This window comes from Mandrillus leucophaeus, unplaced genomic scaffold, assembly GCF_000951045.1.
Source record: "Mandrillus leucophaeus isolate KB7577 unplaced genomic scaffold, Mleu.le_1.0 Scaffold296, whole genome shotgun sequence".
Classification (NCBI taxonomy): Eukaryota; Metazoa; Chordata; class Mammalia; order Primates; family Cercopithecidae; genus Mandrillus; species Mandrillus leucophaeus.
In genome coordinates, this window is record NW_012103098.1 from 3,134,860 (window position 1) to 3,150,818 (window position 15,959).

At 53.7% G+C, this 15,959-nt stretch overlaps 1 protein-coding gene across 3 annotated transcripts in view; it reads left to right on the forward strand.

Annotated features, from left to right (window-relative positions):
• POC1A (POC1 centriolar protein A) overlaps positions 1–15,959 on the forward strand; it is an 80,911-nt gene that overhangs the window by 11,074 nt on the left and 53,878 nt on the right. For all 3 annotated transcript variants that reach the window (XM_011986237.1, XM_011986239.1, XM_011986238.1), the window contains exon 7: positions 5,464–5,597. In XM_011986237.1, coding sequence (XP_011841627.1) covers positions 5,464–5,597 — 134 coding nt within the window. The remainder of the gene's footprint in view (positions 1–5,463; positions 5,598–15,959) is intronic.

The window sequence follows — 15,959 nt, forward strand, 5'->3', positions numbered from 1 at the left end:
GGGGCTGGTGTGCCCCATGTGCCCCAGTGATGGGTAGGTGTCTGGCTGTGCCTGGTATCAAAGTGGGGGCTGGCATCAGAGTCGGGGATGGGTTGCAGAGATTGAGTAGAAGCAGAGAAACTGACCCTGTTGGGGTGGAGGGGCCAGCTGGACCCAGGGATCTGGGATGTGAGAATGGCTGAGGTCACATTCTGAGCCCCTATAATTGAGGGGGCCACAGAAGATAAAGGTCCACAAAGCAGCCAGAGTGAGAGGTATGAGCCCCGTCTCCCAGCATGGGAGAGCTGAGGAGGGCAGAGGCTGGAGAGCGAAGGAGAGTGGGGTCTCGTGAAGAGGGTTGTCAGGAGGTGGAGCGATGCAGAGCAGCCGAGGAGTGGTGGGTACTGGGGAGAGGGAGCTGGGGTCCTGGAGGAAGCAGGCTTGGTGGAGGGCAGGGGTGGATCTCCATGATGGCAGGGTTGGGGAGGTGTGGGTGGACTCAGATGAGCCCCAGGGGCCAAGTCCTGAGTGGAGCTGAGTGTGTGGGCTGACAGGCCCTGCTGGGAGATTGCAGTCTGCTTCTGGCCTTGCCTCTTATGACACCCTCTCAGTGGGCCTGCAGTGTCTCATCCCTAAGCCATCCCTAGTGTAGATTGGAGGCTTAGCGGGATTTGGAGTGCCCATAAACACAGCCGGTTCCCCCTGGGCTCCCTGCTCAATGCCATGGCCAGTAGTGGGTGTTCACAGGATAGCAGACTCATCCCATAGCCTCTAGGCTGACCCTTAGGGGTGCAGTGAGCCAGGTTGATCTGAGCTCCCTGGGTAGGGGGAACATACCTCTCATCCTCTCCTGACGGGAGGACATGACCAGGTCTGCTCTGGTCTTGGGGCTCCCCAGAAAACCTCTAGCTGAAACTAAGGGGAAACCCTTTACCCAAGTGGCTCCCCCACCCCGATAGGTGCAGTAGAATCTCTTTGTAGGCTCATTCCCCAGGAAGGGCTCCCAGTACTCTGGCAAAAGATGCCTGATCTGCTTTCTGTCCCTGATCCCTAGGAAACCCAAGGGAAATCTACGGACACAGTGTCATTCAGTGTCTCCCCTAGTGACTCTGGATGGGCAGCAGGCACTTCCAGAATGGCCTTCTGGTGTTGGAGGCTGATGGGCTCTTGTGAGAGGATTTGGTTAATGATACTGCAGTGTGTGGCTAGCAAGCCCCAACCTGCTTGTGTCCAGCCATCCATGGTTGTGCTCTATGAGGGCACTTCCTGTTCCCGCTAGGGTTGGAGTTGAAGCCTGCTTGGGGTGTGGGGCTATTGGAGGCAGCTGGAGCCATTTGTCTTGCGCTGGCTGACTCTCCTGCCAGACAAGGAGTTTCTTGGCTCTAGCCTATCACTGCAGAGAGCAGTTCTGATTTCTCAATTCAGCAAGGAGTTGATGGACTGGTGGAACCCTTTGAATGCCAATCCCCGTGGTGATGGGTTAGCTCCATATGCTCTGAGCCCACGTTAAGACTGTTCAGGCATCTGAGCAGCAGCCCCCATCCCAGAACCTGTAATGTGCTTCGTGGCTTATAGCACGTGCAGGTCCATTATCCAGTGACAGGCCTGAGTGGCCAGCAAGGTAGGTCTACTCTCCATTTCACAGATGCAGAGCATGCAGCCCACAGTCACACAGCTGTGGGTCTGAGTCCCCAACTCAGGGCCTTTGAGTCTGGCATTCTGTTGACCGTCTCACGCTGCGCTCCTTGCACTTCAGTGACTCTAGTCATTTACTCCCCAGGCTCCTTGGGAGAGGTGGTCTCTTTGGCTGGCTGTCAGCAGGGCTAAGAACTCATAGAGTCCCACGCTCTCTGTCCATTGGTCTTTAGTGCACCCCTGCACCCCTGCCTGGCCTCATACATGGTCATGGAGGGTTTTGTCTTTTTTTTTTTTTTCTTTCAGAGATGGGATTGGGGTCTCACTGTATTGCCCAGGCTGGTCTTGAACTCCTGAGCTCAAGCAATCCTCCTACCTCGGCCTCCCAAACTGCTGGGATTACAGGCATGAGTCACCGTGCCCAGCTGGAGGGTTTTAAGTGGTTGCAGCTAGCAGGGCAGGGCTGTATCCTGTAATTGGTGTTTTGAGACTAAAAGGGTTGATTGGGGTACAGTGGTGCTGTCCCACCTGGTCTAGCCAACCTACTCTCCCACCGTCCTGAAGTGAGCATTTACACGGCATTTAAAAAGAGGAGTGTTTTAGGTGTCCTTTGCTGCTGGTATCAGAGAACCTTTGTGGTATGAATCCAAAGCCTCTTGTCAACCCAGAGCCACCGTGTCACTGGTAACACCAGTTGCACATCGCAAGAGACCACCTTGGGGAAAATGAGTGGTCCTTTTGTGGAAGGATGTTAGGGTGGGGCTTGGCCCTGGCATGGTCTCCTCCAGAGAGGTACCTCCTGCTTGGGCACCCAGGCTTTCTCTGGGCCCTTGGCTGGTTTGGAGCCCATCAGGTAGTGGGCCTAGATTTGCCCAGGCCTCTACATGCAGAGTAGCATGGAGTGGGTGTACTCAGGTCTCTGCTTAGGCCACCTGCTGCCCACAAGCTATGACTAGTTCTTGGTATTTGGGAGCAGGGGCTGTGGTGGCCTCGTCCCTGGGCCCCTGAGGATCTGTAGAAGTTTGATGTTGGTGTATCTCTGACCTGGAGTCAGGGTTCTCTCTTTGGGGTGGAGATGGGATAAGAGCCACAAGCTCACAGCTGCCATCCAGGTGGCAGTGTGTGTCATCACTGATATCTGCCATGGAGCCAAGAAGAGGCCTGCGGCCTTGGACTTGACAAAAAGTGGATCATTCTCAGACATTTGGCGCTCAAGGCATCATGACTGAAGGCTCATGCCCTCATGGGGCAGCCTAGCCTCCATGGTAGACTCTCGTGCAGGGGTGATTCTTACAATGACGCCTCCATAGACTACCCACTCTCCACCACCTCCACAGAGGCAGGAGGAGTGAGAGTGGAGGCTGGCGTGGCCAGTGGATGAGGCAGGAGAGCAAGTGGGGAAAGGTGGGGTGGGTCCTGGTGTCTGGGGCATCCCCCAAAGCCTGGTATGCCAGGCCAGTCCCTCTTCTGGAGTAAATGGTTCTAGGTGTTTCTACCCAGGCTTGGGTATTCCTGACATTTACGTGGAGTGGGGCTTCTGTTGCCCTTCCTCTGGGAGAGATTCTTTCCCTTGGATGGACTTGACCAGGTGGGGGCCCCTGGTGTGGCATCAATACATTGACCCTGCCACCCTGGTGGTGCTGGGAAGCCCAGAGCTCCCTGAGCATGCCTTCCCTTCTGCACCATCCTGCCACCGGCTGTTCCTCTGCCAGCTTCTGGTCAAGGAGGTGTGGGGGTGGCCTTCATCCCAGTGCAGACTTTGTGGTGGGGGCGATCTCTGAAATCTGCCCCCAAGAGCTGGCTTCAGAGACCCCACTGGTCCCTCTCCAGGCTGCCTTCTGGAGATCCTGGCACTTGGAGGGTGTTGTTCAGATATAAATACCATGTTACGTAAAACCTTGGCTGTCTCCCCCTAAGTGTGCCTGGTAACATGTATCCAGACTCCCCGGCACATCAGCACATCAGCTGGGCTGGCATCTGAGGGACTGTGTGCACCCTGTGGGCCTTGTTGAGGGCCGTTTCGTGTTGGGTGTGTTTACCAACCCAGTAGTTCTTGCAGCCTCTCAGTGCTAAGACGATGGTTGGTTTTGAGTCTGCCTTTATGTTGGTGGCAATTCTGACTTGGCAGGGTCATGGTTATTTTAGCCCCACTGGTTTTCCACATCGGGCCTGTGGTAATGGGAAGAAAGACACTGGGGTTTTCCTCAGAAGCCACCCTAGGAGGCTGTGATGCAGCTGATCCATGCGTTGGCTGTGGAGTTTCTCTGTCCGCATGTAGACTGCCCAGGTCTGCCCCCAGCTTCACCTAGTATATGCTCTTGGCCTTGAGGGAGGGTTGTGTAACCTGCTGGAGCTTCTGGATACCCAGCTTAAGCACCTGCTCACCAACCACTTTCTGAGTCCTGCTCGGTGCCAGGCACTGAGTTGGGAGCCAGGGACTCAACACCGCCCCTGCCTGATGGAGTTCATGGTCTCATGGGAGATCCAGATGTGAGTCAGATAGTTGCATGTAAATGTGACGAGTGAACCGATGGCAGGCTTATGGTGTTTTGGAAGGACAAATGAAGGGGGTTGCCCTAATCGGGAGGCCAGGGGAGGCTTCCTGGAGGAGGTAGCTTCCAGTACTAAGCTTTAAGATCAGGGAAAGGGGAGGGCAAGAGTCTCCCAGGCCCACTGGAAACAAGGAGTAAAAAAGTTCTGTGACTGGGGGAATTGACACAGCTGGGGTGGCCGGATCTTAGAGTGTGAGGGACACCAGAAAAGATGGTGGGGTTAGGCTGGGATGATAGGGAAAAGAGAGTCATGGACAGGGCCAAGCTGTTGAGTAGGTGACGTGGCAGGACCTGGGGTTACATGGAACATAGAGGGCAAAGGAGAGGAACATCCGTGTTGGCATTGGATGGCTCACTCTGCAAAGGCCTCATGTGCTTAACTTAGTAGCATCCCCACAGCACCCCTTACACATGGGTGCTGTGGTACAGATGGAGAAATTGAGGCTCAGTGTAGTCAAGATGCTTGCTCAGGATGGATGTGGTGGCTCATGGCTGTAATCTGAGCACTTTGGGAGGCCGAGGCAGGCGGATCACCTGAGGTCAGGAGTTTCAGACCAACCTGGCTAACATGGGGAAACCCCAGCTCTACTAAAAATACAAAAATCAGCTGGACAGAGTGGCACACCTGTACTCTCAGCTACTCAGGAGGCTGAGGCAGGAGAATCTCTTGAACCCAGGAGACGGAGACTGCAGTGAGCTGAGATCGTACCACTGCACTCCAGCCTGGGCGACAGAGTGAGACTCTGTCTCTCAAAAAAGGTCATGGGGTGAGCGCAGGCAGGAGGCTTGGGGTTGGAACGTAGTCCTGACTGGTTCCTAAAAGTGTCTTAGCTTTCTGCTCATCTGCCCCCACACATGCCCTCCCTGTATGGCAGTGGCATTGTATTGACATTTCAAGGGTTTTATTTTCCATTTGGTTTCTTTAAAGAAAGAATATATCAGATAGACCAAAGGCTATGTTTGTATGTTTGAGTGCTCTATTCTGCTCCAGCTTGACCGCTTGCTGTGGGAGAGGATGGAGGAATCGTCTGCTGCCTCTGGTTTTTGCATCCGTTTCTGTCTTCCTGTCTTCTACTGCCTGCCCTTGGCTCTGAATGGGCCTTTTCCTGTTCTTTGATTGTGCCCCTCTCCTGGGAAATCCTTGTTGGGTTCCCCACAGCTCTTTTGAGCAATGACCATCCTGACCCAGCCCCATCAGGGCTGTGCTGAGCCTCAGTTGGCCCTGATTGCCTGTCCCGGGCTTCAGCTGTGCTCCCTGTGCCTCCCAGCCAGCACCTGACTGATGTCCTTCCCCTAGTGCACAGTGCTGCAGTGAACGGGCTCTCTTTCCACCCGTCGGGAAACTACCTAATCACGGCCTCCAGTGACTCGACCCTGAAGATCCTGGACCTGATGGAGGGCCGGCTGCTCTACACACTCCACGGGCATCAGGTGAGAGGTGTCGGCCGGGTGCTGAGTGGTGTGGAGTGGTGGTACCCTCACAGTCTGGGCAGTGGGCAAGATGCAGAAACAGGCTTGTCACCCACACAGCCTGCAGGGAGATGGATGGAGGCCTTTCCCTGTGACCTGGGCAGATTGCTGGGCCTGGGACTGGTGCAGCTGAGAAGGATATATAAGAGTTGAATTGGTCAGGGGTTGGGGGCTGTATCTGGGCATGGTTAGCAAGCTGACCCCTAGGGGCCTGAATGGAATCTATCCCCTAATGGCCTCAGCTATCCCTTGGTCCAGAGGTTGAGTTGAGCCTTGGAACCCATGCTCTGAGTTGACATCGGGGTTTTCTGGAGACCCTCGGACTGGCAGACATCAATGTGTCTGGAGACTGAGGCAACCTCAGGTGTCTTGCAGAGGCTGAACCGAAGAAGGGAAATCCTGTTTATGTTTGTTGTTTGAGAATTCCTGGAATGGAATCAAGGAAGCAGAGGCCTCCTTTCTGAGTGAGCTTCAAAGCAGCCAGTTCCCTGGTCTCCCTGGGTGGGCTGGGCCCCTGGGGGCCGGCTGTGGGGAGTAGGCCACATGCAGTTCTCCCCAGGAGCTGGCCTGGCTCCGGGCCTTTCACATCTAATACTCCGACTAGGAAGTAGTGTCTGAGCCTTCGTGACCAGAGCAGTTGTCAGAATTTCTCCTATTGAGGTGTAGTCACTATGCCCACTTGGGATGGGAGGTCTGGAGTCCATTGAATTCAAGTTTGTCTCTAATCTGCCTACCAGGCTGAGGGAGGCCCTGGGGGTGCTTATGTGTCTTAGACCATCAGCTAGGTGTGAGGTGTCTAGCCTGGTGCTTTCTGAGCTGTTGTTTGTGTTTCCACTGCCATCTGAGTTAGGGCACCTGGGGGCCATTTGACTATGACTAGGGGTTGAGGTCATAGGCCTTTTCTTCTGGTTCCTCAGGGCCTGGAGGCTGCTTGCTGCCCCCAGCCTTGTGACCCCTTGCCTTCCCTGTCAGAGACATATCCAGTGCGCAGGACTAGTGGGCCTGTTCTCCCTAGGCCAACACATCCAGGGCGGGTGGCTGCTGGCCCTGGTGTAAGCCTGTTCACGAGCCAAGCCCTTGGACAAGCCAGTTATTCAGATTCGTGTGTTACTGTTTGGGATCTTATGCCCAGGAGGGCATTTGCAAATCATGTGAATGCTGCTACCATTCCTGCTCCCCTAAAAAAAAAAAAAAAAACAAAAAAAACTCAGAAACAGTTTGAAACAGATGCCTATCAAGTGATCACCTCTTTTTGTGAGTGTTCCTTAAATAGCTAACTCACGCTTAGTCTGAGAACACTTGAATGTGGGATCTAAAATCTAAAATGTCATTCCTGGTGTTCTGGCATCGCATCCGGCACGTAAACGAAAGCTATCGACATTGTTCTCTCTGGGAAGTGAAGCAAGGACCATGGCGCATTCCCTTGTGTGGTCACTTGTCTGCTGTTAAACCTAGAGAAATGGGAACCTGGCCGAGGGACAGCTGATGGTTTGGGGTGTGGATAGGGCTGGGTCATTTCTTCTTCAGGGCACCAGGCTCACAATGCCCAGAGGAAAGGAGAAGTCAAGAAACGAACCGACCTCTGTTCATTTTGCCATCTGTCTGTTTGTTCATTCATCATCGGCTCTCTAGCTCATGGGTCTGGGCACCGGGGATAGGAAATGGATGTTATAGCTCTACTTCCTGGGCTTCCTGGCCTGGGCAGAGGGGGACTCCACAGGGAGGCTGACAGAGCTGAAGGCAGCATGAGACAAGTTAGGCTGGCTGAGAGGTAGGCTGAATCTTAGGAAGTACTTGGAGGGCAGGTGAAGGTGGGTAGGCCCTGCCCATCTCCCAGGGTACAGCTCAGATGAAGGTGGGAGTCAGGGTATGAGCCTTGAATTATTTTCTGCTCCCAGCCCCCTAAACTCCCTATCAAATACAGGAACTCAGGATTGATTTACCACAAGTTTTAGGGGCTCTTTGTCTTGGGATACTGATGACACCCAGCCCCTCTGTGGGGCACTTCAGGTATCCAGGTGTAGGAACCCCTGGGCCTGGCTTGCTCAGGGTTCTGCAAACTGATTCCAGAAGACAAATTGCCCAGGGCCACCCTGACTCTGCCCCTACCTCTGCACTTGCTTTAATCCTTGCTCCTTTCTAGAGGTTGATTCTCTCCCATCCCTCCTCTTTAAGACCCATGGTCAGACCAACCATGCACTCCAACTGGTGGTGGCAACTCAATACTGGCCTGGGTTGAAAGGTCCCGCTGCGGACAAACCTGGCCCAGTTCCTGTGCCCCTCCCACCTGCAGTGTGGGTTGCTGCCTTGAGAGAGCTTTCTTTTGGGGTCCTTACTAATGATGTGCAGCAGCATAATTGAAGAGCCAGGCTGAAGGCTGAGGTAGGGGTGTGAGTGTGTTAGCACGTATGGGGCAGGGATGCCCAAGCGAAGGCCTTATTTACTTCCAGCAAAGACCAGCTCACCTCCATACCACAGCCTGGCACCCCGGGACCCAGGTCTGCCAGGGTTTGTTGTGGCTCCTTGTCATGCTTAGCTCTGCCCCTGGGTTTGGAGTGACTCAGAGTCAGCTAATGGGCTAGGTGCGGTAGCTCACGCCTGTCATCCCAGCACTTTGGGGGGAGGCTGAGGTGGGAGGATTGCTTGAGCCTGGGAAGCTAGGGCTGCAGTGATCTGTGATTGTGCCACTGTACTCCAGCCTGGGTGACAAAGCAAGACACTGTCTCAAAACAGAAAACCCTCCAAAACACAGAGTCAGCTAATGGTGGCTTCCTAAGGGAGCATAGTGCAATTAAGCAGCCTTAATTTGGGCATTTGGTTGAGATACAGGGTCCACTGACTGGGCAGAATACCTAGTGCTTATGGAGATCTGTGGCTAGGATCAGAGGCGGCTTTGCTCCAGCTGGGGGTGGAAATCCGTAGGGGCTGGGCCTGTGTTGTCATGCAACTGGTTCCAAGGATGTTCATGACTGTTGAGGGCCTGGCTGGGGGGCCACATCACAGGGGCCTGCTGACAAAGGGGCTGGGTTCCGCCTGGGCACTCTGCAGCAGGTGTAGAGTCCTCATGGGCTCCCACTCACCCAGACCTTCCAGGAAGATGTGCAGCTGGTTCTTTGGTGACTACATACTTTCACATTCTGTTCCGGGAGGTGGCAATGTGGTGGGATCCTGGTGGCCAAGGGCTTGATGGAGCGCAGCTGCTATCAGCCACTTCCTGAACTGTGTGGCTGAGCAGCCCGGGGCTCCTGAGTGGGTCTCGGGTGCCTGAGGCTTCTGTCCTATGGATAAGGAAGATGGCAGGTTGGAAAGCATTTTTTTTTTTTTGAGTCCAGGTGGTGAAAATGAGAGCTGTCTGGATTAGTAGGGCGTCTTGTGACTCCTAGTGTGCCAGAGCTGGGACAAGTACCTGCGTCTATGCAATTTCTATCACATGTACATATGACTTTTAAAATTCCATTTGTAATTTCACTCTTGTTTCATTCATTCATTCATTCTTTCAGAGACAGAGTCTCGCCCTGTTGCCCAGGCTGGAGTGTAGTGGGGCGATCTCGGCTCACTGCAACCTCTGCCTCCTGGGTTCAAGTGATTCTCCTGCTTGAGGCTGAGGCCTCCCAAGTAGCCGGGATTACACAGGCACCCGCCACCACACCCGGCTAATTTTTGTATTTTTAGTAGAGATGGGGTTTCATCATGTTGGTCAGGCTGGTCTCAAACTCCTGATCTCAGGTGATCCACCTGCCTCCGCCTTCCAAAGTGCTGGGATTATAGGCCTGAGCCACTGCATCCGACCTTGTTCTTATTTATTTGTTTTTATTGGGGTAACGTATATGTATATAATTCACCATCTTTACCATTTTTAAGTGTACAGTTCAGTGGTAATAAATATATTTATATTCTCTTTTTTGCACCCCTTCATTCCCTGGCTCCCCTTCCCTATCCCAGCCCTGGTAACCACCAGTCTAATCTGTCTTCATGAGATCCACATAACTCCCACAGATGTCACTCTTGTGTTTAGCTCACAGGTCTGGGTAGGGAACCAGCAGGCTTATGTTGGCTTGTGTCCCCATCTCGCTGCTACATGACCCCATTCTGATCCAGCAGAAGGGAGCCCCATGAAACTTTGGTTTGGATGCAGAGGACCTGCTGTGTCCTCAGAGTTGGCTTGGGAGAGCTGTGGGAGAGAGGGCCACTGAGTCTTAGGGCCAGTGGGGCAGCAACTCCCTTGTGCTTCCATTTCTGCATCTGAGAAGTGGACAGTGTAGGCTGGGGGTGAGCAGCAGTGAGGTCAGCCACAGAGAGCTGCTGTGGGATGAGGCAGACCTTGACCCGAGTGTGGGGGCTCTGCAGGTGCCAGGAAAAGGGCCCCAGCAAGCCCTCTGGGGAAACTGTGGGGGAGGTTCGGGATAGAGAAAGGAGGGTCAGGGTGCAGTGCTGTTGGGCTGCAACTCTATTGTCTGAGTTGAGGCCAGACTCACCCCAATGTACCTTTCAGTTGTCTCCTAAGGTACAGAGAGCGCCAGGACAGAGGAACTTGCCAAGTGCCGGCTAAGATGAGGATCACCCAGTGTAGTCCTGGGTCTCCTGGGCTGGACCTGTGTGCTGGTGTTGAGGGCAGCTCATCAGCCAGGCATCAGCGTGCAGGTGGTTTGGTGGCTCTCTAGCACATGAGTGGCACACATCGGCCCATTTGAGAGGCCTTTTGTTTGGGCAGGCTCACTTTGTGAGAGTAAGGGGTTGTCTTAGTCTGTTCTGTGCTATTGTAGTAAAATACCTGAGACTGGGTAACTTATCAAGAACAGAAAGTTCTCAGTTCCAGATGCTGGAAGTCCCAGATCAAGGTACTAGCGTTGGGGAAGTCTGCTCTCTGCTTCTGAGATGGGACTTGAATGCTGCGTCATCTGAGGGGAGTAACACTGTCCTCACATGGAGAAGGTGGAAGGGCGGAAAGGGCCAAACTCCCTTTGTCAAGCCCTTTCGTGAGTGCACCTAATCCCCTTCGTGAGGGCGGAGCCCTTGTGTCTCAATCACTTCCCAAAGGCCACAACGCTGTTACCTCAGGGATTCAATTTCTTTCTTTTTTTTTTTTTTTGAGATGGAGTCTCACTCTGTCGCCCAGGCTGGAATGCAGTGGCGCGATCTTGGCTCACTGCAACCTCCGTCTCCCGGGTTCAAGCGATCCTTCCACCTCAGCCTCCTGAGTAGCTGGGATTACACGCACACGCCACCACACCCGGCTAATTTTTTGCATTTTTAGTAGAGACAGGGTTTCACCATGTTGGCCAGGCTGGTCTTGAACTCCTGACCTCAAGTGATCCACCTTCCTCGGTCTCCCAAAGTGCTGGTATTACAGGCGTGAGCCACCATGCCTGGCTGGGGATTCAATTTCAATATCAATTTTGGTGGGGACAAAAACATTCACACCATAGCAGGGGTGGATGTTGGTTACAAGTTTATTGTGGCCCTGAAGAATTCTGGTGCTTCTCTCCTGCAGTCCTGGCTTGGGGGGACTCGGGTTGACAAAGGGCCCTCTGCCTCTCAAATCTGCCCACCCTGAGAGGAGAGTGGACAGATGGGGGAGGTGCTGCCTGCAGGGTATGGTGCATTGCCCTCCTTCCGCATCCTTTGCCCTGGGAACACTAGAGCCTGCACAGTCACCTTTGCAAACATCTTTGATTGAGGCCAAGTGCTGGGATGTGTTCAGCTGGGGAGGTTACACAGCCTTGTCTGGTGGGGATGATACTTAGCTTTCTCAGGAAAACCCCAGTATTTTTAGGAACAAACAGTTTGTACCCACCCATTTCCGGTTTTGAAAAACCGTGGGTCCTCTCCCATCTTGTTTATCTGAAACAGCCTGAGCTTCAGGAGGGGAGGAATGGGCTTGGGCACTGGGTCAGATGATTCCAGTGTTGCCTCTTTTTCTGTGACACTGGGCAAGACCTTGACTTTGTTGAGCCTCTATTCTTATCTGTGAGACTGGCATCCCATTGTCTGCCTCATGGTAGGAGAGGACATGTCTAAATTTCCCAGCACCAGACACAGTAGGTCCTCATAGATGTTAATCACTTTCCACTTGAGCTCACGGAAAATGACACAATGCCATTTTAGGTGAGAGCTCTTTAAAAGGGCATTAGAAGTTTCTGTTGTGGACACGGTCCTGGTGATGCTGAGTGGGTGGGCAGTCTGTTTATCAGGAAAACAGGTCCGTGGGGGTGTCTGGTGCCTTAGCTGCCCCATTCCCGGCATGGGGCTGTGGCCTCTGCCCCGGGGTTGGAGGCAAGCGTGTTTCCTCTCCTGCGCACCTTCGGAATCTCTCATGGGTTCACCTGGCTTTTACTTTTGCTTAGGGTTGTTGTCTCCCCAGAACATTTTGCTTTGACTTCTTTCGTCACGCAGCTCCTGGAATCTGTCCCCTGGTGGTGGGCTGGGGAGACTCCCCGACCCAGACTCGGTGTCCCCACCAGCTGCCCTCATGCATTTGCTTTGCCGAGTGCCTTGGTGTACATGTCCATGTGCACTGCCCTTTGTCAGGCCTGTCCTTCCAGTCATCTCGAGGGCCTGACTCCTGGAGGATGGCTGGTGGATCAGGAAACCCGCGTGGTGGCACTGGTGCCAGTGCCCTATTTGAGCTCTGGGAAGTCTTGGTCAGGGGGTATGACACGACTGTGACGTTAGGCAGGAGGAAAGGGAGTCCCTGCCTCTCACTGGATGTCATACAGACTTGGGTTGTCAGAGCTGCAATGGAGCCTCATCATCCCATCTCGCCGCCTCATTTTATAGAAAGGAACATTGGTCAGGAGAGGGAAGGGCTTCCCTACCAACTACCACTGTTGTTCAGAGCCTCATGCCCCATGTGAGGCCCTCACAGCCCCATGTGTGGCAAGCGTGGGGGGCAGTGTGCTAGAAATACAGATTTATCTTTCTGTATTTTCTGAAACATAATCCTGAGCCACACTTACTTGGTTTAAGTTCTGTAGAGCTATTTGGGAGAGGATGGTGGGCGGGTTGTGGGTGGGGAGTTAAATCTGGTGCTTGTGGCTGTGCAGTTGGTGTGTGTTTTGCTGTAGAGTGACTGAGCTGCACGCGGTGCCATGCGCCCCCGCCACCCTCCCCCCCGACCCCGTGTGGATGAGCAGCCCCTGCCCTGGACCCAGACTTGCAGAGGCGCTGCTGTCTGTGTTCAGGGCTATGCTTGGAGGCTTAGTTGGTGGGAACTTGCAGGCTCAGAGTAGGGGACCCATTGGTGCTTACGGGGTGCTTGCGCCATGCTGGGCCCTAGGTTGAGGTTGGGAAAGCAGCAGCAAAGGGGGCGCACCCTCAAGGAGGGGAGGTAGCCGTGTGACAGTGGCTGGGCCAGTGGGCCATCCCTCTGGCCACCCCAGGTGGAGGGCAGCTCTGGGAGTGGGCTGCCCCTCCCTTGTTTCTGTGAGAGCTCTGTAGCTCCTGTCTAGGCATTTTGGAGGACCGTTTTGATGCTCAGGAGGGTCACACCTGGCTTGGGTGGTTGGACACCTCCTGTGAGAGGTGAGAGGACATGCAGAGAGAGAACGGCTCATTTACTTCACCCTGAGAAACCAAGAGGTCGGCCTGGCCCTCTGTCCCCTGCCAGCAGCCCAAAGATGAGGGCTGGGAGCAGGTGTCTTCAGCCAGGGCCAGGAGGTTACTCCCCATCCGTGGAGTTATGATGGCCTCCTATGGGCCCTACTCAGCCACGAGAGCCCAGCTCACAGCAGACCCTGGTAAGTGAGTACAGGAGCCTCCTGGTGGGGCTCTGGAAGAAGCATCCCAGTGGGCTGGATTGCTGTTTCTCTGCCTGAGCACAGGGGTCGGAGACCGCAGCACTCACCCCAGAGGCCTGTTGGGCCTCCCCAGTTCCATTCTCTGTGTGATGTCCACTCTGCTTTTACCTCTGACTGAGGGGCATGTGGTGTGACAGTCCTATTTGTTCACTGGAAGACTGCATATGAGAGCCAACAAAAAAGATTTTGCAACTCTTGAGAGGTGGTGGTGGGTTTGCCAGCATAGCTGTTGTGGGCATGCAGTCAGAGTTCAGGCACACAGGGGCCTCCGAGAGTCAGGTGGGAGAAGGTGAGGAGGATGAGGAGAGCAGCGAGGTCAGCGTGAGCTGCCAGAGCAGTGGAGCGAGAGCCAGCACGACTGTGAAATCTAACCACCATGGGCTCCTTTGTTTTGCCTTAAAAAAAAAAACTTTCTCTGTTGATACTTTGTTGTTTGAAGAAACTAGGTGATGTGGGTCCTTTTTGGGTCTGGAAATTGGCAACGGATGGTGATGTGTGGTAAAATGACTGACTGTGGGTCCAGCCAAGCTCCAGGGCCAGGTATGGCCCGGTCAGCAGGGAGAGTAGCAGGGAGGCCAGGCTGCGTCTGGGTTCATGACTGGTGAAGCAGGACCATCTCCCTGAAGACTCTGCCTGGTCTTTCACGTTAGGGAGGGAGGTCCTTACTGAACCTGTGAGGCGTCCCTGCTGGTGAACCTGGCCTGGAGTCAGAGGGAGACCAGGGCTTCCCACAGGTGGACACCTCTGGTGGCTGGGGACAGGCTGGCATCCACACTGCTGAAGGCCCAGCCAGGAGCCGCTACTTAGAGGAATCCTCAGGGGTGTGCAGAAACACCCAGAGACAGGTCTTGCCTTTGGAGAGGATGGACTTGGCAACATCCCTGCCCCAAGTAGATACCCTGATGCATGAAGAGTGATTGATTAAATAAAAGGAATAAGCCATCATGAGGGTAGAACAGTCTCCGAGAACATGTATCATATCTGGCTGCTGGCAATGATAAGAAGAGACTCCTCAAGCACCTATGGTTTGGAAACTTTATTTTATTTTATTTATTGTTGAGACAGAGTCTCACTCCGTCACCCAGGGTGTAGTGTAATGGCATGATCTCGGCTCACTGCAACCTCCATCTCCCAGGTTCAAGTGATTCTCCTGCCTCAGCCTCTGGAGTAGCTGGAATTACAGGTGCACGCCACCGCACCTGGTTAATTTTGTATTTTTAGTAGAGACAGGGTTTCGCCATGTTGACCAGAGTGGTGTCAAACTTCTGACCTCAAATGATCCTCCTGCCTCGGCCTCCCAAAATACTGGGATTACAGGTGTGGGCCACCATGCCCAGCCTGGAAATTCTAGAATGCACTCGCAAACAACCGATGGGCTGAAGGGGAAATTGCAGTGGAAACTAAACATTTGGAAGGGAATGACTGAAAATGTTGCATACTGGAAACTTCCAGGATCTATTGAAGGTGTCATCAGAGGCAAATTTGTAGCCTTAAATGAATTTATATAAAACCAAAAAAAGATTGAAAATACCTGAATTAAGAACTCACTGCAGGCGACAGCAGAAAGAATATAGAGAAAGAGAGCACCTTTTCTGTCTACCTCATGGTGTTTGAGGAGCACTGGGGCTGGGGAGAAGGAGAGAGCCTGGAAGGTTGGCAGGGCCCGTAGTGATCTGGAGCCTCCAAGGCTAGGCCCTGAAGCATGTCAGCAGTGGACCGTCTCTTTTACAGTACATGTTGGCTTTGGCCCACAGCAGAGCCCAGGTGTTCTCTGTGCTGTCCTCTGAGTGCCCTGGGCTGCTAGACAGAGGAACAGGAGGCTTTGTGGAAGGTACCTGGAGCAGGAGCTGCTTGGTCCTCTTGGTAAACAGGCACTGTTAGGGAGGACAAGGACTCCAGATCCACATAGCTTATCACTCGCTTCATCCCTGGAGCTTCCTGGGGCTTGGTCTGGGGAGGGAGCGCTAGCACTCCACTCCTTATCTGCAGGGCTCCCAATGCCTGCGCTCTGGTCCTGACCCCTGCTGAGCTGAGGGCTTTGTTGGTTCTGCTGCTGTTGCTGCTGCTCTGACTCCACCACCTTTTCCCAACTTGGCATCTGGTGGTTGAGCCATGACAGGAAAGGAGAGTAACCTGCAAGTATTTGTCCCTTAGTTACTGTGACTTCTTGGAAACCTGCCATTACTCAGTGAGCTCTGGGCAGGCAAAAGGCCCATCTTTTTTGACATTCCGGCTGGGCGCGGTTGCTCACGCCTGTAATCCCAGCACTTTGGGAGGCCGAGGTGGGTGGATCACGAGGTCAGGAGATTGAGACTATCCTGGCCAACATGGTGAAACCCCATCTCTACTAAAATACAAAAATTAGCTGGGCATGGTGGCGCGTGCCTGTAATCCCAGCTACTCGGGAGGCTGAGGCAGGAGAATCACTTGAACCAGGGAGGCACAAGTTGCAGTGAATGGAGATCGCAGCACTGCACTCTAGCCTGGCAACAAAGTGAGACTCTGTCTCAAAAAAAAAAAAAAAAAA